Genomic DNA, 23,012 nt, shown 5'->3' on the forward strand with positions numbered 1-23,012 from the left:
AAGGGAGTAGGTAGGACAGTTGATTTTTTTTTTATTAGACATTGCCTAGGTCCAGAAAATTTAATGTAAAACTGTTTTTCAGTATTTCTGGCAGAGTTTTCGTTAAATTTTACAAAGCAGTTTGGTTCTGAGCATTATAATTCAGGATGACAAGTTGGAAGTTGTCCACAGGAGGTGACTAGGACTACAAGGGATCTTGAAAACATGCCATTAGAGATTGACTGAAGGAAGTAGAGGTGTTTAAACTTGAGGTGTGAAGACGTAAGGGAGGTGTGCTTATTCTCTTCAATTATTTGTATAGTTGTCTTATGAAAGAATAGATGTAACAAAAGTGAAATTGACCGGTCTTTGCAAAAGATTGTCGGTGGAGGGGAGATGTGAGAGAGAATGAGGATGACACTTAGGTTATTAGCTTGAGGGACTGAAGGATAGTTTTGCTCTTGTCTGTAAGTAATAGGGTAGTTCTGAGTAGGGAGAGGTGAAAGATAATATATTTTGTATTGAACAGGTTGAGTTTCAGATGTCTGTTGGACATAAAATTTGAGATGTCTGGAAAGGTAATTGGAGATGTGAGATTGGATATTGGAAGAATAATTACTTTTACTTAATGTTTATTTAATTTAATTGTTGGTTGGTATCTCTTTAGTTTTTTTTATGGAATATAGGTTTTTGCCATTAAGATTTTAGTCAATGAACTTCAGTCAATAAATAGTAAAATTTGAATCCTTAATATATAGGCATCATATAAATTTTCCATTTCCTAAAATGATTTAAGCCCTAGTGAGGATTAAACTGTGGGAATATTTAAAAGACAGTTTAAATTGTTTTCAGTATTCTTGAAGCTTTTGCAGTAGTCTCTTTGTATATATGCAAAAAGCAGTTTGCCATATCATGAATTCTTAAGAGTATCATTAAATAGCATATGGTAGAATATTTGCTTACTTGCATATAAATAAATTACATTGGCATTTTATGTTTATAGTCATGCACTACCTAAAATAACTAGTCATATGTAAATATGCAAAGGCATTAGACGGGAAAATCTTCCTGTGATTTTTAACTTGGGGTGACAGAATTCAAAACTAAATTAAATACTAAACCTTGGTTTTAGTTTTCAGACGCTTACCTAAATTGTGAACTTGTTTGAAAAGTAATGTGTTTTTTCAAATATCAGAAGTGCTGTTAGAGGCAGCAGTATGAATGTTTGGGAGCTATTGAAGTCCAGTTACAAATTAAATGCAGTAAATTAAACACCATTACATATTCATACACACATACAATAAGCAAAATTACGATGTTGGGTAATATACTAGTTTATATTAGCTTTAACAGTTAATTTAGCTAAATAAGCTTAAATTGGGTATATTTATTACAAACCAGTATTTTTATTAGTAAATATAATAATGCCCTTCCATTTTGGTTATTTAAGTAACTATGCTCCATTTTAAAATTAAAATAGGCTCTAGTCTTTTCATCAGAAATGGTTGAAAGTCCTATATTCCAGTAAATTTACATTTTTCCCCCCTTGTAGGATTATAGTCAGCTTTGCAGGGTAAGTTATTCTTGTTTGTAAGCCTGTATCTTTTGCCTTTTTGCAGTATTGTATTTCAAGATCTCTCTTTTGTGGTAGAAGCTGTTGGGTCTTGTTTGAGCTTGATGATTGTCGCTTAGTATTGGGCCACTTCTCTCTAGCTGTAGCCCCTTTTTTCCATTGGAGAATTCTTCTCAAAACCTCTATTTTGAGGAAAGGTCCCAGAGGGAAAGTCTTCTGACAGCTTTGCTTTTAACTCTCTAGACTTTGCTACCATGTTCTTATGCAGGCACTTCCTCCTATCCTCTTCAGTTCTTCTTAACAGGTTCTCTTCCTATGAGAACAGAAGCTCCTTGAGGGTAGGAACTGTCTTTCTTTTGGTTTGTATTTGTATCCTGCCCTCCCCCACCCTGTGTTTAGCACAGTGTCTGGTGAAAAATAAGTATTTAAATGCTTGTTGACTGACCAATTGACTGACTTCACTTGGAAGCTCTGGATTTTAGCCATGATATTCCTAGGACTTAGACTTTGGGGTTTTCTTTCTTGAGGTGATCAATGTATTCTTTAATTGTCCTTTAATTTCTAGTCATTCTGGGCAGTTTTTGATTTGGCTTTTTGAAATACAGTGTACATTTTTTTTATCATGGTTTTCAAGAAGTCCAGTAATTTCTAAATCGTCTCTTCCTGACTCATTTTTCAGGTCATTTGTTTTTTATGTCAGCTATCTTTGATTTTCTAGTATTTTTTCAATATTTGATTTTGTTGTAATATTTCTTGCTGTCTTGTAGAATCATTGATTTTTCTTTGATCTCTTCTGTTTTTTAGGGGATCTATTTCTTGGATAAGTTTTATCATTTTCTAAGCTACTTACTCTCCTTTCAGTTCTTTCCTCCAGTGCTCTTATTTATTTCTTCTAGGTATTCATGTAGGACTGTTGGAAAATCAATTCTTTCTTTGAGTCTTTGCATTTGTTAAAGAGTTACTTGCTTCTTTTGGGTGTTCCTTAGATTTGAAATGATTTTTTATATTGGTCAGTGTGGTTTTTTTTAATCGTTTATTTTACTCATTTCTCTTACTGTAGTTCCTGAATTGGAGCTTTATGGCCAAGCTTTGCCCCCATTTGTACTTTCAGGGAGGGTGATCACTTCTGGGTGATTTTTGGGTGCTTTGCCCTGCCTGATTTTGCTCTAATTTCCTATACTAACTTTAACTGCCAGGGTTGGGCTTACCTGGACTTTTGAGATTCAAAGTACTGGATTTTCAGTGTCCGTGGTGTCATAGGAGAAGTGGGTACTGGGGACCTTGAGGCTCCTGGGCCTGAGTTATCCTAGTGTGAGCACTGCTGAGCTCTCTGCTGGTTAATACCCACTGCTGCTCCCTGAAACTTCTTAGATCCTCACCTTGGGGTTTTATGACTATACTGGGCCTTTCTGACCACTCTGAGCCTTTTTGGGGTAGGCCTCTACTCTTTCTGCCTCTGGATACTAAGCCTTATAGCCTGCCTACACTTTCTCTGGCCCATCTCTGCTCACACTGGAAAACTATGCTGAACTGTGCTGAAAACTGGCTTTGTTGGCAGTCCCCTTTCGTTATGTCCTTGGACATCTGGCCAACCTCTTGTACATATCTGGGGTGAACAGAGTTACTTACTATTGTTTCTCTTTTGGCTGTCTTGAACATTATTTGCTCTTGTATGACCTTCCTTGGTATATAGGCTCTGGATGATCGATCGGACTTCTATTCAGGTAGCCATTTTTGCTAAGCTGCCTTATTTTCTAAGCTTCCACTCATCATTTTCTTAAAATCTAAAGCACTTTACCTTTATTTGAAACCACTTAATATAGGGTTAAAATTCACACTAAGAAGACACCTCTGAATCACAAGTATGTTATCCTTGTTTTTATAGTTACAGCTTAGTATTAGTTAGGATCTTAGAAGTCATCTAACATAAACCTTTATTTTGCAGATGAGGAAATGGGAGTACAAAATGGTAAAGGTCATATAGGTATTGGAATTATGAAGTTTATCATTTTAATTCAAATATTTGTCTACTTAATGCAACTTCATTTAGTAAAAACATGATATGATAGCCTGTAGCCCAGGTGTTAGTTCTATACAGAATCGTAAAAGGTTTTCTAAGTAAAGTAAAAACTGAAAGAGTTTTTAGAAGTCAGTCCTACATAGAAAACTTGGTCTAAACACTAGTAATCTTCTATGTGAATAACATTTTTTGGAGAAAAAAAAATGCACTTTTTCACTCAACTTGAAAATTTTGAAAAACATGCTTTTTCCTTTCAAAATAAAAACTAACTGACAAGAAAAGGAAAATTTTGGTTAAGAAGGTCTAACAATTTTGAAGTAAAAATAGAGATGTTCTAACACTATATTTTTTAGACAGTGTCAAATAAAAATAATTTTTAAAGTTCAAAGAAAAGAAATATCCCATTTATGTTATTATGACATGTTCCAGTATTGCCAGGTTTCTAGAAAATTTGTTTCTAGTCAGCCAGTTATTCTGCTGGGACTTTTAGTATATGTCTGTGATGCCTAAGGATTCTTACTGGATATTTTCATTACTTTTTTTGTAGGACTACTCTTTGTTCATTAATATTATCTTGACTGGTTCTAAATTTAGTTTATCTCTTTCCTTTGAGAGGTTGGCTGACAAACATTTTATTGATTGTTTGGTATTACTCATTTGTCTTAGAATCAATAGGATTATATTGCCATTTAAGCAGACATAGCTGTTCTGTCCTGGTACAGATACGTTGAACCTTCCTTCAACTCTCATGTCCGTTATGCTCTGTACTCTCTAAATACACTAAGAACCCACTTTTAGGAGTCTGATATTTACTATATATGATCTTAACCTTTTTGTAGAAGCTATCTTATAATCTTGTTTATTGTTTTCCTTTTTTGTCATGTCTGACTCTTCATGGGGTTTTCAGTCATTTTCAGTCATGTCTGACTCTTTTGGAGTTTTTCTTTGCAAAGATACTGGAGTGGTTTGCCATTTCCTTCTCCAGCTCATTTTACAGATGAAGAAACTGAAGCAAACAGGATTAAGTGACTTGTCCATGGCCACACAGCTAGTAAGTGTTTAAGGCTACATTTGAATTCAGGTCTTCCTGACTCTAGGCCCAGGGCTCTATCCGCTGTGCCACCTAGCTGCCCCATTATAATGATATATCCACCAAAAAAAAAGATTATGCCTGTCTTAACAGTCTTCTCTTCTATTAGCCTTCCTGATCAACTATCAATTCACTGGAACTAACTTTCCTTGAGGAACCATACATTTAAGTGTATTATTATTCCATTTTCATCAGTAAGTATCTTAAATACTTAACCAGGTTTTCTTAGCCATTGGTGACTCTCTTCCTCTTTATAGTATATACTTAAGTGTCTAGATCATGTTATACTGAGTCCAGAATCATATATTTGTACATATGTTCTATTGATTTAACAGCAGTAATTGACTGTAAATTTTCCCATGGTTGTGAATGACTGTGTGCCAAAGTATTTCTATTAAGGAACTATGTGTCTACATATTAAAGACTTAGAATGTAACTATCCCAAAAGGATTAAAAATCAGATCACATAGAGGGGAAAAAAATAGGTGTGGGCAGGCTGTAACATATAACCAATAGGGAACTTCAAAGAATAAGAGAAAATGATGTCATCAAAGAATTGTATAATAGGAAGGGATGATGGAATGATCTCATGTCAGGAGAAAGGAATCACAAGTAGAATGTCAAAATATTCTTTTGGTATCATAATAGCTTTGCAAGACAGTGAGGAATGACTTCAGCATTTTGAGTGGACCATGTATGTTGAACTTGAAAACATGGACAAGAGTTAACACAGAATGGGTTGCTATTCTGGGCCAAACCAGATTCAAGCTGGTCTAGTGGTTGAGATTTGGGATTGGAATGAATTGAGGTGTCCGTTAACCAGCTAACACACCACAAAAAAAGTTTGACAATAGGGATATCCAACAAAGATACAGTATTAATTTAATTAGATGTATCTTCCTTGGCTCCATTTTTTATCATTATCCCATCCAAGTCAGCAGTGTTTGTCAAGCCTGAAGATCAATCTGACTTCTCATCTTGTGCTCTGCTTTTTAACTCAGGTGGTCAGAAACTTTATTAACCGGTCATGTCTTGGTGTCCTCAACTAATTCTCAAGAATAGTTTCATTACCTTTTAAGGAAAATCTAGTCTAGTGTTTATGGAATAGTTGTTGCTTCCTACACATTCCACTCTTTGGTGAAAACATTGTAAAGATCTTTTTTTTTAAAATAAGTTTTTGTTGATATCATCTCTTTCTGTTTCTTATATCATCTTAGGTTATCTCAATTATTCTTTCCTGTCACTCCAAGAGAACTGTTCCATATAACAAATGATAAATTTTTAGAGAGTACAACTTATCAATACATTGAAATAGTCCAAAAATATGTGCAGTGTTTAATACCTGTAGACCACCCAGTGTCCTTTCATATCTCTTCATTTGAATCCTGTTTGATCTTTATGATTTTGGTACATTTACTTTTGATTTTTTCAGTGTGTAATTGTTCTTTTCCTTTTGCATTGTTTTCGTACTGTGTGTATTGTTTTCTTGGCTCTGTTTGTTTCAGTCTGCATCCATTCATATAGATAGTTCCATGCTTCGCTGTATTCATCACACACATCTTTTCTTACAGCACAGTAATAATCCTGGTACATTCATATACCACAGTTTCTTTAGCCATTCCCCAATTGATGGACATCCACTTTTTAAAAAACTCTTAGCTGTCACAAAAAGTGCTGCTATAAATATTTTGATGTACGTAGGGACTTTCTTCTTATCAGGGGCTTCCTTGGGATATAAGCCCAGTAATGAAGTCTCTGATTCAAAAGGTATAAACATTTTAGTAACTTTATTTGCATATAACCCAACCACAGCATATTAATGTGCCTATCTTTCCACAACTCTTCCAACATCAACTTGTTGCCATTTTTTATCATTTTTGCCAATTTGCAAGGTGTGAAGTAAAACTTAAGGATTGTTTTGATTTGCATTTCCCTTAGTGGTTTGGAGCGTTCTTTCATGTAGTTGTGAATACTTTGCAGCTTTTCTTTTGAGAACTGTTTGTTCATAAACTTTGAACATTTATTTGGGAATTTATATGTGTGTGTATACACACACATGCACACATATGTATGTATACAATAAATATGTATACATATAGATATATACATATATGTCTGTGTACTTATACATACATGGTATATATGCCCATAGTTTTCTGTATACACACATATCTGTATATACCCACATATGTCTCTAATAAGGGTTCACTAACCAAATATGTACTGTATATATGTATGAACCCTTATCAGAGAAATTTGATACAATTTTTTTATATTTTGCTACTTCCCTTTATGCTCAATGTATTTAATTTTGTTTATGCAGAAGTTTTTCATTTTCAAGTAATCAAAGTTATCTTATTTGGTTAAGAATACATTTCCTACTCATAGCTGTGAGAAGTTGGTGTTTTGTTTCTCTTCTGATTATAGTACAATATTAAGGTTATGTATCCAGTTAGAATGTAATGTGGAATATGATGTATGGTGTTGGTTTAAGACTAATTTTTGCCATACAACTTTACAATTTTCCCAGCAGTTTTCATCAAATAAGAAGTTTTTTCTGAAAATTTATGTTTTCTACTTTGTCAAACACTATTATTGAGTTCTGTTATTTCTGATTCTCCCATGATGTTTTAGGTCTTTTGCACTTCCAAACAAATTTTTATATTATTTTATTAAGTTCTATAAAGTATCCTCTTGGTAATTTGATACAGCATTAAAAGTGTAAATTAGTTTTGGTAGTGTTGTCATTTTTGTGAAGATGGCCTAGCAATGAGCATTGAATAGTCCCCCAAGTTGTTTTTAGTTTTTTTTTTTAATTTCTTAAAGGAGGCCTTTGTAATTGAATTTATGTAAGTCTTTTGTATGCTTTGGTAAATTTGATAAGTTGAACCGTAGGTATTTAATGTATTTTTTAGTTATTTAGAGTAGTATTTTCCTGTTATTATTTCTTGTGTTTTGTTATTATTATATAGAAATGCTATTGATTTCTGAGGATTTATTTTGTAGTCTGCAACTTTGTGGAAGCTATTAATTATCTAAATTAATATCTTTGCTGATTCACTAGGATTCTACAAGTAAGTCATCATCAGTAAATAAGGGTAGCCTTATCTCCTCTTTATCTATCTCTGTTATTTTCATTTCTTTGTCTTATCCTATTGCTGTTGTTATTTCCAGAAATGTATGAAATGATAGTGGAGAGAGTGGGCAACTTTGTTTCACTTTCATATTTATTGGGAAAGGTTCTAGGGTATCACCATTGCATATGATGCTTACTTTTGGTTTTAGATAGATGATTTTCTTGATATTAAAAAATGTCCCTCTGTGCCTATACTTTGCAGGGTTTTTAGAATAAAAGATTGTTGTACTTTGTCAGAAGCTTTTTCTGTATCTATTGAGATGATCATGGGGTTTTGGATGGTTTGGTTTTTAATGTGATTAGTTATTTCCTTATGTCGAACCATACTTGCATCTCTTGTATAAATCTCACTTGTTCATGATGAATGATTTCTTGTATAAATCTATAAATCTTGTAGTGTCTTTGACAGAATTTTGTTTAAATTTTAGAGTCAGTATTCATTAATGCTATTGATTTATAATTTTCTGTGTTTTATTTTTCTGTGGTTTAAATATTAGGTTTATATCTGTCTCATTAAGGATTCTGGTATAGTATTTTCTTGCTTAGTTTTTGAGAATAATTTGTGAAGTATAGGTATTAACTGTTCTTTAAATGTTTATTAGATTTCTCCTATGAATCCATCAGGACCAGAAGTTTTTTCTTTGGCAGTTCCTTTGTGGCTAGATTTCTATCCTTTTCTGATGGTGATTTCGTTGGCAGCTAGATATCAAAGCTTCTCAGCTTCTTCCAGTGCTGGGCAATTCAGGATTCACCAGCCTAGATAAAAAAAATTCTAGGCAGTTGAGTTATTTAAAAATCTCTACTGTGGGTATTTTATGTTTTTGAAAGCATTTCTTTATTTCTTTTGCATACTCAGTTTTGTTAACATGTGTTATGCATAATATGTTCTATTCTTTTTATTTCTTCTGTTTTTTTTTTCTGTGATTTTACCTTGCTCATTATTTACCATTTTATTGATTTGATATTCTGTTCTCTTTTTAATTAAATTAGCTAAGAGTTTATCAATTTTATTTGCCTTTTCAAAGAACTAGATTACAGTGTTATAAAAAAGTCATTCTATGGATTTTTTGTTTCCAATTTATCTGTTTCCCCTCTAATTTTTAATGTCTCCTCTTTTTGCTTATTTTAATTTTATTTGTTGGCTTTCTCATTTTTAAATGTATATTTAAATTAATCTTCTTTAAAAGTTTCATTAATATATGTTCACAAAGATATTATTTTACCCCGAGGACTACTTTAGCTGTATTCCAGAAATCTTGGTATATTGTTTTATCATTATCATTTTCTTTTATATAATTGATTTTTTTATTTCTTCTTTTGCCCACTAATTATTTAAGATTTCATTCTTATGTCTCTATTGGGTCTGTATCTTTTGTTTGTGGTCCTTGAACCAATTGCTATTTTTATTGCATGATGTTCTATAAAGGGTTTATTAATTATCTCTATCTTTTTACATTTGTTTGCAATGTCTCTGTGCCCAGTTCATGGCCAGTTTTTGAAAAAGTTCCATGAGGGTGCAGAAAAATATGTATATTCTTTTGCTGTCTCATTTAGAAGATAACATAAGTCTTTTAACTCTAGTTCTTCCAGAAGTTTGTTCAGTTCCATATTTTCCCTACTGTTTCTTTCTTTTAGAATTATGCAAAACTGAGAGAAGAATATTGAAGTCTCTGGTCACTGTTGTATTTCTGCTGATGTCTTTATGTAGCTCAGATAATATTTTCCTCTATGAATTTAAATACCAATTTCATAAAGTCATTTGGACATTTAAATTTATTACTAATGTTGATTTGTCATCTATGGTTCCTTTCTAGCATAATATATTTTCTTTGTTTATCCTTTTATGTTTTTTTGAATGTTTGTTTTTACTTTTTTAGATAGCGTGATTGCAACTCCTGCTTTTTTGGATTCACTTGCCACATAGTAAAATTTTCCACTTCCGTCCCATGTTTGTCTTTACTTTTAAAATGTATTTCTTTTAAGCGTCAGAATTGTAGGATTTTGTTTTCATATCCAATCTGTCCCTCTTTTTTTTTTATTGGATTGTGCAGTACATTCACATTTAAAGTTGTCAGAGTTAGGTTTACTTTTTGCATCTGTCTCTAACACTTTTTATTCAAGTTTTGATTTCCCCCATCTTCTTCTGTAAACATAGTACTAGGTTCCTTAATATACTTTTCCCTTTTTGTAATGTAATCCCACCAAAAAACAAAAACAAATTTAAAAAACCATTGATTCACTTGTAAACAAGGTGTTGCCAGATTCTCTCTCTAATGCTTGTCCCTCCTCTTTTCACTGTTATCTCCACCAAACTTCCACCTTTACTCTTGTCTCCTTGTGTAATTTAAAAACAAGCTTTTTATTGGTCTTTCTACTGTATTAGTTTCTACTACTCTGTTGTTGTCCTTGACTATTGCATTTATTAATTTTCTTGCATTTCAGTTGTTTGGAGTGTTTAAGAAGTAAACAATATCTTCAGTACTAGTTTTCTTTCTAAAAAATGTTTAAATGTCTAAATGTTTAAAATGCATCTTAATTATTTGAACTCCATCTTTTTTCAGGTATAGTTAGACTCGAATTTGCATGGTATGTCATTCCAGGCTACATCCTGAGCTCCACTGCTTAGAACACATTATTCCATTCCCTTCTCTGTTTTTGGTGTTACAGAATAGTCTTGTGTTATTTGAATTTCCTTTATCCTGATTGCTTGCAGAACTTGCTTCTGAATTGAATTGTTCACTTTAACCACCATGTGTCTTAGAGTTTACAGCCTTGTTTTCTGCTCTTCCCCTTCTTTCCCCTCCCCTCCTTTTCCCTCTCTTCTCCTCTCCTCTTCTTTCCTTTCCTTTCCCTTTTTTTTCTAGAGGAGATCTTGAATTCTTTCAATTGATATTTCATTTTTTATATTCAGAAGTTCTGGGCAATTCTTTTCTGTTATTTCCTGCATTTTGGTGTTAAGGTTTTTTGTCCTGTCATGTTCTTCTGGGAGACCTATGATCCTTTGGTTGTCTCTCTACATGCTATTTTTTTTTTTTGCTCTAGATTGACTTCTTTATATTTGTATTCCCAATCAATTTTTCTCTCTTTTATTTCTTTGGTGAGATTTGCCATCGTAAATTACATTTTTTCTATTCTGCCCATTATTTTGTCCATTATATTTTCCATGTTTTCCTCACATTCACAGGAGCCTTTGCCTCATCAAGTATTAGATCACTTTCCCTCATTTTGTAGTATTTTTTTGTAGATACCTGAAAACATTTACTAGATCTGCCAGCCATGTTTCCTTCTGTTCTTCATGTTTTCCCTGTTGATTTATCTGTTTGTGTTTAAGATCTTTTATTTTTCTCCTTCCTGACATCTTTGGTAATTTCAGCCTTTCCCCCCCACTCCTGATTTCCCCTTATATACTTTCTTTCTCTGTGCTTTCTAATGGTGATTTCCTTGGCAGCTGGATATCAAAGCTTCTTAGCTTCTTCCTGTGCTGAGCAGTTCAGGATTCACCAGCCTAGATCTGTGCTCTGTGACTTTTGGGTCATTATTGGTCAGAATTGGCCCCAGAACTGGTGCTGTATTCTTTCTCTCAGACTTAGTGGAATGCTGTACAATCATCCCCCAAACCCATGGTGTCCCCCCCCGCTTAGTTCTCTGGCCTGACACTGGCAGTTCTGAGCTTTGTGTTGTGGGATTGGGGTTAGTGATATCGGATTGGGGCCCCCAGCTGGCTTTTGATCTTGAAGGCTTGTGGTCACACTAAACTGTCTCTTGGGGCCTGGGCAAACTTCTGCAGCCTGGAGCCAAGGTCTCCATAAGTACTAGAAAAGAGTGAGCTGAGGAATTGTGGTGTTGGGGTAGGCTTTGTTTTGTTGTAAACCTGTATCAGGTTTTTGGATCTGCTGTTGCAGCCTAGGACGTGAAAAGGTGAACTCAACGTGAGTGCCTCAGGGTCAGTGAAATTTAGTTCACGAGTTTGAGGGTTTTTTTAATTGTCCTGGATTTTGAGTGTCCTGTCCCATGGCGGCAACTGAACTTGCTTTATCTTTGGTGTACAATTTCTGCTTTGGAGAGGTTTGAGTTGTAGTAGGAATTATAGAAAATGTCTAGTCGTCCAATTTGTTGCTCAGGTGACCTGGAAAACCAGTAATCACTAGTTGGCAAATCCAGTGGCCCTTTCTTAATCTTCATTCCCTTTAACCTTCCTTCACCCTTTGAGTCTAAGGTCACCTAAGGGTTTTCCACTACTTAAATAGCCCTATGGCTTTTTTTTAAGGCAATTGGGGTTAAGTGACTTGCCCAGGGTCACACAGCTAGTAAGTGTCAAATGTTTGGTCTGAGGCCAGATTTGAACTCAGGTCCCACTGACTTCAGGGCCAGTGCTCTATCTACTGCTCCACCTAGCTGCCCCTAGCCCTGTGGCTTTTTCTGGGTAACCCTGACCTTGTTGTGACATAGGCAGCTTAGAAGAAAAGCCTAATTTATCTAAAACAAAAACAGAATGGCAGCAAGCAGTGTTAACAGTCCCTAGAAGGAATAACCAAATATGGAGAAGAATAAATACCAAAAATATGAGATTTTACATCTCCCTTTGGAACACTAATGCCTGGATCTTAATGACGTGGTCCATGTGGTGGATCGTGTCAAATATTTGCAATTCATTGCAGGTCTATGACAGTAACAGTGTAAAGTATAGTGACAGTGACCAAGTGTAGCATCAGGAACATCAGGACCAGAGTTAGATGATAACATTTCTGGCAGTCATTAATCCTCATGACTAGTTATGGTTGTCTATAGTAAGGTGGTGAAGAGGATATTTCATGTAGCCTTTCTTGGTGGTAGGGTCAATACCAAGGCTTACGCTCAGCAAGAGACCAACCCCTAAAGAACTTCATGGTCAGGAGCTTAATATATTTTTGCTCTTTTTATTCTTTTAAATCTCTCCTGAGCATCTTGACTCTCCTTACATGCGACTTAGGAATTATGCAGAATTTCGTCTCCTCCATATTGTTAGAAAAAAAGCACCTCTCAAAAATTCCACCCTTTGGTCCATAGGTAGAGAGGGCAATTATGGGATTGATCACTTGATAGTGTATTGGGAACAGTACAGAGGGGCCTTTCACTTATACATTATAGTAAACAAAGGAGTAGGATTGGCTTTCCTAAACTGGCCATTTCTCTGGGATACTTTTGGTACCTGCCACCAAAGCTAAGAATGTCCGTTCAGAATTGCTGTTTGCCTATCTGTGCTCGGGAAATCAGATAACAAAGCCTAGGAGGTAGCTGGAGACAGAGGTAGGACATGTGCTTCAATTGCCTTTTTTGAGCAGTCACCATTTCTACTAGGGTAGAAGTACCTGTGACCTGTGCTAGGATGGAACCTACCAGAGCCTCACTGACCCCTTACTGGAAGTCTCATTGATAAAGAAAGTTACATTCACAGTTCTGGAACATTAGTGGAAGCTGTCACTTCTTAAAACTGGTATAACACCCCATGTCCTCAGCAAATGAACTGGAGTGCATTTGGCACATTTGTCCATATCCCCAGTTCTGAGAAAGTCTCTGGCTTCTGAGGAAGCCCAAGCATTAACCTAGAGAATCCATTCAGCACACTTCTTAGACAATACCTAAAATAACCGTCTTCAGCAAAGTTCTAGAACTATAGCTAGTGGGTCTAGAGATTACAGTCACTCCCAAGTAAAAGTTATACAAATTTAGCAAACAGCTATTTACATTTATCATCTTCAAGGCATAGTTCTCAGTGACCCAGAATACTTTCTCATCTGTTTCTAGTTTATGAATGCTCATGAACAGTTTATTTCCTAATCCCTCCAGATTAGTGGGATGTTATCCCTGTCTTATTAATAGGATTCAAGATAAATGGCCAGAAGTGCCATTAGAAGCACAGTGGCTGTGAGTACAAGGCTCTCTTATCTAGCAAGCTATTCCCTTAGAGTTCCGCTTTCTTAACATTGCCATTCCACCACTTCATCTACAGGGTCATTCTAATCCAGTCCTGATGATTAATGCCAAATGTTTTGGATTAGGCCTGACTCACCCTGGTCTGGTGTTTCATATTCAGTATTGAAACAAAATTATATACTCATATGTCATCTAGCATCTTAAAAAGAAATTTACTTAGAGGTATGGAAAGGATAGTTAGCAAGAATGCAATAGTGATTTACTTGGATACAGCCTTCACTTTTGCCGCAATGGCATGCAGTCATTAGTGTCTTTCAAGACTAAAGACCAAACTGACTCCTTTCTCTAGCTAGATTTTTATCCTTTGGTAGCCAGGAAGTTATCCTAGCAGTATAAGCCTTATTCCTGTGGGTCAGTTAAATCTCAAGGATGGTTCATTACCTTTAAGAAAAAACTAATCTAGCCTTTCTGGGATTCATACTCTTCCTACAGTTATTGCTGTCTGCCTCATCAGAGTGATGTGAATCAAATCATAGATCCACTTGAGTATATTTTATGCCTCTTCTTTTTAATTTACATTTTTGTTAACAAAAATCAATGTTATTCCTTCCATGCCCAGCATTAAAAGAAGTAAAAAATAAAAACAAAAAGTCTTGTAACAAATATGCAGCCAGGCAAAACAAATTCTCGTATTATATGCCAATAACAAGTAGTCATTGTTAATGTGGTCTGGCCTGTTTATACCCATTATGCATCTCATCATCATTATTATTATAGATGGCATTTATATAAAGCTTTAAAATTTGCAAAGAACTTTATATGTGTGATTTTATTTGATCCTCACAAGAACCTGTGTAGTAGGTGGTGTTATTAACCCCATTTTACAGATAAAGAAATAGCTTGAGAGAGGTTAAATGATTTGCAAAAGATCACAAAACTAGTATGTATAAATATATGAGACAAGATTTGAAATGGGTACTTCCTGACTCCCAAATTCAGCACTTTGCCCATTATGCCACCTAGTGGCCACTGAGCTTCTTTGTACTTTGGGTCACATGAAGTACTTATTTGGTTTGATTCTTCAGAGGTCCTTCAGAGATGCAGTGATGGAATATTAGATGTGTGTCTACAACCGACTTATTTTCAAGTCTGTAGTTTTTTTCATCACTAATTTTTTTTTCCTCCCTTGGAATATGATGTAATTATGGATTTTGAAATATAAATCATCACTACTTAAAATTAACCAGCAAAAAATGTTTTACACATGTTGCTATTTGAATATAATAGAAGTAGTAACGCTTAACTGTGATAGGAGGGGAAATTTTTTGATTTGTTTAAAAAATAATCCACTCACACTGAAAAATTTCCTTGGTTCTGATTAGTAATTGAGTTAATTTTACTTATAATCCGGGTTGGGCTAATTATTCTGCTCTTTCCTTTCTTTTTGCTAGAAGTTAACCAATGTGATTCTGATACTGAAAATTTTATGGTTAGAAGAATTTGAAGATAGAGTATTTTTGTTAAAGTTTTTCCTATTCTAACAAGAACACTTTCATTGGCTGTGTAGACTTAATTATCATCATTCGACTTTATTGTTTTAAAATAAACTATTCCCTTATAAGCATTTTTAGCGTTTTGCATATTTTAACTTGTATCCAACAATCCTAGTGTAAAGAGTCTCATTCTTAAAAATTCTTATCAAACTTAATGAAATAGAAATATTTCAAAATTCTACTTGATTTTTATAGCTTATTTTATTCTTTGCATTTTATTTACTGTGAATAATGAAAATAGACTTTAGTTTCACTCCTATTTGAAGTCCTTTGTTTTTCTTTCTCCTTTATGAGTTTAATTTTTTCCTTTGAATTTTTTAATCAGAATTTAACACCAAATAAAATGAGTACTATGTTTATAGTAAAACAAACCAAAAAAAAGGATTATCCATTTTTTTTGGAATTTCATGCATTAAAAATCAATCTTTTTTCTGCTTTTAATGTCATAAAGGTTTGTTTTCTCCATTGAAGCATTACTTCCGTTTTGGGTTACAATGTGGAGGTTATCCTAGGTTATCATAGACTGTGTCTGGGGAACACAAGCTCTTGTTGGTTTTACCAGGTTTGAAAAGATTTAAAAAACTGACTAGCCAGATAAGATGCACCACCAGAAGGCTGGCCACAAGATGATTTTTTTTCAGTCACATCAATTTTTGGAGCTGCCTACTCAAGGCAGCTTATGATCTTCTTTCACAGAAACCCAAACTGTTAAAATTACAAATCCTGAGGGTATTTAAGTAAATGAGTTGTGGTTGTTCTTCAAAGCAGCATTCTTTGTACCATTACCATACCATTCTTTATACCGAAAATCTTTAATCATTTGTTATTGATATATCACAATCATTGGAATTATTCATTGTTAAAGTTGAAGATTATCTACACAAGCTTTTGTAGAGTCATATACATATTTTTAAAATGAGCAGTATTATGAGAATTATATAGCATCTCATGTATTTTGGAAAATGAAATGAAGGAGTTGTGGCTTCTTTTCCATGACTAATTTGCTAGGAAGTAATAGGGAACTATCTAGTATTGTTCTTTTAAAATTTCACCTATCTAAATTTTCCTTATGTGTTTCTTCAAAAAAAGAGTTAATACTATTACACCAGAAATTAATCTGAACATTGTTCTTGAGAACAACCTGTTAAATGACTTTTACATTCTTTTTGATTTAGCCTGTTTTGGTTTTTATAAACAAAAGTGCTAAGATGGAGAGTGTGGCCACTGCTGTATCATTCAGACAAAATTGCTTATGGTGTTCAGTATTTTATTGAAAACGGTTATCTTTCATTTGTTTTACTCTATTTAGAAAAGGAAGACCAGTGTCTCATGCCTGAAGCCTGGAATGTGGACCAGGGAGTAATTACCAAACTCAAGGAGCAATACAAAAAGGAGAGAAGGGGGAAAAAGGCGGTGAAGAGTAAGTGGAAAACATTGTATCTTCAAACCATAAATCTTGCCTATCTCATGCCCTCAAATTTTTCTTTCAATGTTTTCCTAAAATTACTTACTCTTTTACTTTGCTGTTCCTGACCTCTTTCCTACTTGCCTGTTCTCAGGGGTTGAAATTAATACCGTTTACTTGTGAAAACAACAAATCAGTGATCTTGAAATCATAGTATTTCTAGCCCGTAGCTGAAAAAATCCAGAGTCCATACCAATGCTAAGCATACTATGTATTAATTATATGGTGACATATGGATATTCAAAAGCTTAGTGCATAGAAATTTTAAAATTACGTTATAAATTTTAAAAGCTTTCAATGATGAAAATTTGTATATATTTTTAAGTTCCTGTGGTTTTGAGCTCACTTTTGGCAAATGGCTCTTTTTCTTCTTAGGTGCCAGAAACTGAGTTAATTTCTACCCCTGAGTTTCCTTTGCATTCATAGCACACAGTTTATTCATCATCACCATTATATGCTATGCAGGGCACAAAGTGCAAAATAAGACACCAGAAAAATCTTTCTAATTCAATGCTGTTGGCCATTTGTACTTTTAATAATATTATCAAATGGCTTTATATATTTCGAGGTGTATCAACTCAAAAACAGAATCAGGAATGAGATTTCTAGCCCTGTGCATCATATCCATTATGGACTTGCTCACAAAGCAGTAGCAAATTGTTGGAACTAGCTAACTATCTAAAACTGAAACAAAAAGGCTAAAAAGTACTAAAAATTTTCCATGAAAAAGAGGCCAAGTTCCTACCTTACTCACTTTCAGGTTCATGCTTCGAGACACTTTGTGAGACTGTGAAGCAAGCTCAGAATCTAGCTAGTGGGAAAAACTTTTATGTTGAAAGATACTGTTTTATCTTTCTTCACTTGGTGTAATGAAGTTTATTCTTCTGAAGGACCTGCTACTTCTAGTATGTTACAGTATTCTTATAAGGTGGTAGCTGCTAGGAAATGTTATAACATTTACTAGGCTTCATTTAAAGTTGTCAGGACTTATTTGTAGCATTTAGAGGATGTTCAGTAAAGACAGTATGCATTGTAGCCAATTTTCACACAGACAAAGCATAAATGGAACAATTAAAAATAACATCCATTATTGCTTTTTCAAGGCAAGTTACTGTAGAGTCAGTTGAGATATTAGAGGTGAAAATTTCATTCACTACATTTGAAAACATTTCATCCAAATATCTGTTATTAAAAATATAGAATTCTAAGTAATAAATCTTGTACCTGTTTGTTTTATACATAGTGTTAAAGGGAGAAATTAATTTATGTGAAGAAAGCATTTATATGGTTATAAATAAGAACATAAAACCAGCAGTTCTAAACTTTTGCTAATTTTTAAAATATGGGATTTAAATCAGGCTTACATACTTTATTGGGTAGTTTTCCTACAAGAAATTAATGTTTTAAAATGTGAAATGCCCTCTTGTGATATTTTAGATTTTAGTTAGGAACTATGTAGACTTTATGTTTATCTTGATAAAATTTTAGTTTATTTAACGTAAAGGTACAGCTATAATTGGAACTTAGTGCCTGATCTTGGAAACTGCACTATTTGACTGTAAGTGTTCCTAAATGTGAGAAATGATTTATCTTCTTTCAGATGGGAGTTGTAATCCATATCCAAATATATACCATTGTGTAGTTTTTTCAGTGAATTTCAGTTTGGGTCAGTAGAAGTTTTCTCTGCATTAGAAATGTTACATCATTTACTGAAGATAGAGGTCTAAAAGAACTTCACTTTTTGTTTACCAATTTGTATTCTTTTCATCAATGAATAATTGAAGCTTAAAGGAAATATCTGGGGAAAACAAAAAACTCTCAGGGTTTCATTTAACTAGAAACATTTGTTTTAAGACCACAATAAATTTGAACTGAGCTATTATTTATCAGAAATGTGATGTTTTAATTGAAGTCTGTCTGACAGAAACATTTCCAGTCAAATTGTGTATCAAAATCATATTGTCTTGAAATATAGTTCTAGGAATTAGTTTAAATTGATTGAAAATAGTTGTATTCTTTGCTGGTATAGGAAAAACCATAATGGACTATGGGTAAGATATTTTCCCATTCTTAATTAAACTTATAACAGGAAAAACTACCGAAGATCTGTTTCAGCCTCTATCCTATATAAAACAGTCAAAACAGGGATGTGGGAGAATGATGGATCAAAGCCCAGGTAAGTGTCCAGCAGGGCATGAGACTTCACCTGTGTACTGTAGCTTCAGGTTGTAAGCCAGTAAACTCAGTTGATATTTTTTTTTAATAGCTGCTATTGTTAGTAGTAAATTAGTAAAAATTAGCCCTACAAAGAATCTGTCACATAAATCCACAATTTAAAGTATAACTTATAAATATTTCTAACTCTTTGGTAAAAGGAATTTAATATTACCTTTGATGGTATAAGTTGGATCTCAGTATTCTTACATTTATGTAAAAGTAACATCATAGTATAAATACCATTCAAAATGAGCTGTTATTTCAAGAAATTAATTTTATTCCAGAAAGTTGTATCTTCTGGGAATAAGTACTGCTTGTTAGTTTACATATACTCATGTTATTATCAAAGGTATAAACCCAAGTTGGTAAATACCTTTTATGTGATCAATCCTTTGATTATATTTTGATGTATTTATGTAACTCGGTTTCTATTTTGGTTTTTCTTGGCTAGGGCCCAACAGGTCAAAATTACAAGATATGCTTGCTAACTTGAGAGATGTTGATGAACTTCCCTCCCTGCAACCATCTTTGGGATCACCTTCTAGACCAAGCAGTTCAAGGCTTAGTGAACATGAAATTAACAGGACAGATGAAGGCAAGTATTTAACGCACTGAGCATTAGAAAAGGAATCTGGCTTAAGTTAGATTAGAGGTCTCATTTCATTTATAGTATTGTTTTAATTATTTTTTTTTAATCTCTCATTTCATTTTTTCCCAAAGAGTTCTAATTAACCTTATGACTAACCTGAGTTGTTGGGTTGGTTTTTTTTTTTTTTTGAGGCTTTGCATGTAGGTGTTAAGGAGTTATTTTCTTCTGGTTTTGTGTCTTCGGTGCTCCTTAATAGCTCGTGTGTGTGTGTGTGTGTGTGTGTGTGTGTGTGTGTGTGTGTGCGCGTGCATGTGTGCATGCGTGCGTGTACGCACACCCGCTTGCATGCATGTATCTCTAACCCAACCTTTGTCTTAGAGGATAGGTTCTAGTGGGAGGAATGTCAATGCTTTTTTTTGGTCCTGATATATATTCTCTAGGATCCCATCCTATTACTGATTTCTTTAGATATTAAGTGTTATGTTCTTAAAGGATCTCAGGTACAGCTCAGACCAGGAACCTTTCAATTCTCACTCTGTCCTAAGAGGTCTCATTTAGGGTGAAGTCTAATCATTGCTTTTCTGATCTGAGCTTTGCAAATTCCCTGCCCTGGTTTGAATCTGGATAACGTAACTGCAGTTTTTGCCAGAGTTGAACTCGTTTATCTGCTACTGACCCTATCCTTTGTTATCTGAGTAAATCTCTGAAGGTTCAGAATTACAGAATTGCAGGCTCATTATTATTATAATTTTTTTTTGTGAGGCAGTTGGGGTTAAGTGACTTTGCCCAGGGTCACATAGCTAGTAAGTGTCAAGTATCTGGTCTGAAACCGGATTTGAACTCAGGTCCTCCTGACTCTAGGGCTGGTGCTCTATCCATTGTGCCACCTAGCTGCCCTGCAGGCTCATTCTTGTTCTGAACTCCTTGCTCTGGTTACTCAGCTGCAGGCCTTAACCTAGGTCTATGGACTTAATTCACAACTGAAATGAGGTTAGGAGACCACACAGCAACTTCTGGTTTCTGTTCTTGTTCTTTGTTCAGTACACAGCTTTAGGCTTGGCCGTTTCTGCTTCGGAACTGTTCATTTAGATCATGCTGGATCTATGACCCAACTCCAGGGGCAGAGGACACAGTTGTCATCCAGCTTTTCATCCTACTCTTTGCATAGTACATAGCCTGGATCTACAACCTGCAGGCCTCATTTAGATCTCTGTGCTAGAAGGCTCTGCCCCTTATTGGTTTGCTCCCTTTCCAGAGGCTGTCTTACGAGGTTGACCTGTGCTGTAAAAATTGCTTATTGTGGTTTTTTCTTAGATTTCCCAATTTCTGCTCAGTCTTTTGCTCTTCCTCGTTCTTTTGTGGAGAAGTTGTGGGAGAAAGCTGGGCTGTTTTGCTTCTTCCTACTCTGCTATCTTTGATGGTCCATAGTTTTGTTTTCATTTTTTAATCTAATATAGAAGTTATTTGGTTTTTCTACTTTTATATATTATAGGCATGAAATTATGATTTCTATGGTTCTTTGCTGTCTTAGCAGAGTTAATTGATGCCACTGAAATAAACAGTTTAATCAAAATGGTTTCCTGTAGCATTACCTTAACAAATTTGCCCAGAAGAAAAGATGTGCATAAGATTTTTCTCCTCATAGTTTACAAAAATAGCTAAATAGTATTTCACATAGTCTTAACTTTCTATAGACAAGAACCAAACCATACTAAATTTTAGACTCAAAGAGCATTAATATTCACTAATTTGACATAGAAAATTCCTATTCATTTAGTTAACGAGCAAGCATTTATTAAGTGCCCAATATGTGACAGTCACTATACTAGGCATGGGGCATCTAGATGGCGCAGAGGATAGAGGGCTAGACTTAAGGAAGACCAGAGTTCAAATCTTGCCTCCAATACTTACCTTTCTCAGCTTTAGTTTCCCCAACTGTAAAATGAGGTAGAAAGATTCAGGGAACTCTCATATCTTTTCCAGCTCTTAATTATGATCATGTGAAGGCCAGAATGAATCACAGAGAAGCAAGACAGCTTTGAAAGTTAAATGTTGAATTTATTATAAATAAAAAAAACTAGCTGCACCTATAGATTCCGTTTTATGTGCAATCCTTTTTCTGAACTAACTCTGAATGAAGAAGTATTCATTTTATTTGTTATGTTCAAAATAAATAAAAATAAAAATAAATCCTCCTTCACAGAGAAGGATTGAATGGACAAAGAAATGATCAAAGAACCGTGATGGAGACTTCAAAGGAGGAACTGAAAAAGTGCTGTGATATTATAGAGATTGGGCCTGGACCTAGGATTTCATTTGGTATTGGAGATTCCCAATGAGGAATTTTCTCTACCCGTGCAGGTCGGCACCTTCTCTGTAAGTTCCTGTCTTACAGAGCTGCCTGAAGCATAGAGCAGTTAAGTGACTTGCTCATCATCATAGTCAGTGTGTATCAGAGGCAGGACTTGACCACTTCTTTATCCCCTGTGTTACCCACCCTCTCATTATGACAGTTAATGTGTTGAAATTAATTTGATTGTAAATAGCTGCCGTGCAAGTTGTCTTTTGATAGTTAATATTAAATTTCTAGTAGAATACTTACTTTAAAAAATGTCAAACATTAATGTGACATTGGTAGAGGTCCCAGAGAAACATATTTACCCCAAATGAAGTCTGTTGGTTTTTTTTTTCTTTTTGCTAGGCAGTGGGGTTAAGTGACTTGCCCAGGGTCACACAACTAGTAAGTGTTATGCGTGTGAGGCCGGATTTGAACTCGGGTCCTCCTTACTTCAAGGCCGGAGCTCTATCCACTGCACTACTTAGCTGCCCCCCCAAATGAAGTCTAAAGGCAATAGCACTACTAGTGGATTGTGCTTAATATTATTAAATATATTTAGATAAATGGCAAGTTTCCATTGTCTTGTGATTTGATTTCTCAAAAAAAAAAAGGAATAAGGGAGTCATTGTGGGGTTTATTTTTCTAAACAATTGGGGAACTTAGTGAAATGGTATAGTAAAGAAAAGCAATTGAGTTTTAGAATTTTCTGTCTTCTACACTTGAGTTAATAAAGTATCTAAACAAAATAAGCACATCAGCAGAAGATTTCTTGTTCTAGCAAATAAATGAGAATTTTTTGCATTTACTCTTCCTTTCTTTTTCATATTATAGTGGAAGCATTAACATTCCCCCCTACATCAGGGAAGTCTTTTATCATGGGAGCAGATGAAGCCCTTGAAAATGAGCTTGGTCTTGGTGAATTGGCAGGACTTACAGTTGCCAATGAAGCCGATTCACTGACTTATGATGTAAGTAGTAGCTATGTTGTGTTTGTGCCAGTGTCAAACTTATAAAATTGAATTGTTAGAAAAGTACGCGTGTGTGAACATACCAAAACACATTGTGGTGAGGAAATGGGAATAGTTTGGATGGTTGGTTTGAATCCATGTTAGCAGGTAAGTAAAGTCCAGAGACGGGAG

At 34.5% G+C, this 23,012-nt stretch overlaps 1 protein-coding gene across 2 annotated transcripts in view; it reads left to right on the top strand.

The window, feature by feature from the left end:
- Positions 1-23,012, top strand: part of STRN (striatin) — a 157,113-nt gene that overhangs the window by 86,465 nt on the left and 47,636 nt on the right. The window contains exons 8-11 of one of the 2 annotated variants that reach the window (XM_020992649.2): positions 16,574-16,684; positions 18,819-18,905; positions 19,398-19,541; positions 22,705-22,841. In XM_020992649.2, the coding sequence (XP_020848308.1) occupies positions 16,574-16,684; positions 18,819-18,905; positions 19,398-19,541; positions 22,705-22,841 (479 nt within the window). The remainder of the gene's footprint in view (positions 1-16,573; positions 16,685-18,818; positions 18,906-19,397; positions 19,542-22,704; positions 22,842-23,012) is intronic. The other variant, XM_020992650.2, reaches the window with a different exon arrangement.

This window comes from Phascolarctos cinereus, unplaced genomic scaffold (genome assembly GCF_003287225.1).
Source record: "Phascolarctos cinereus isolate Bilbo 61053 unplaced genomic scaffold, phaCin_HiC Scaffold_2;HRSCAF=192, whole genome shotgun sequence".
In the NCBI taxonomy this organism is placed as follows: domain Eukaryota; kingdom Metazoa; phylum Chordata; class Mammalia; order Diprotodontia; family Phascolarctidae; genus Phascolarctos; species Phascolarctos cinereus.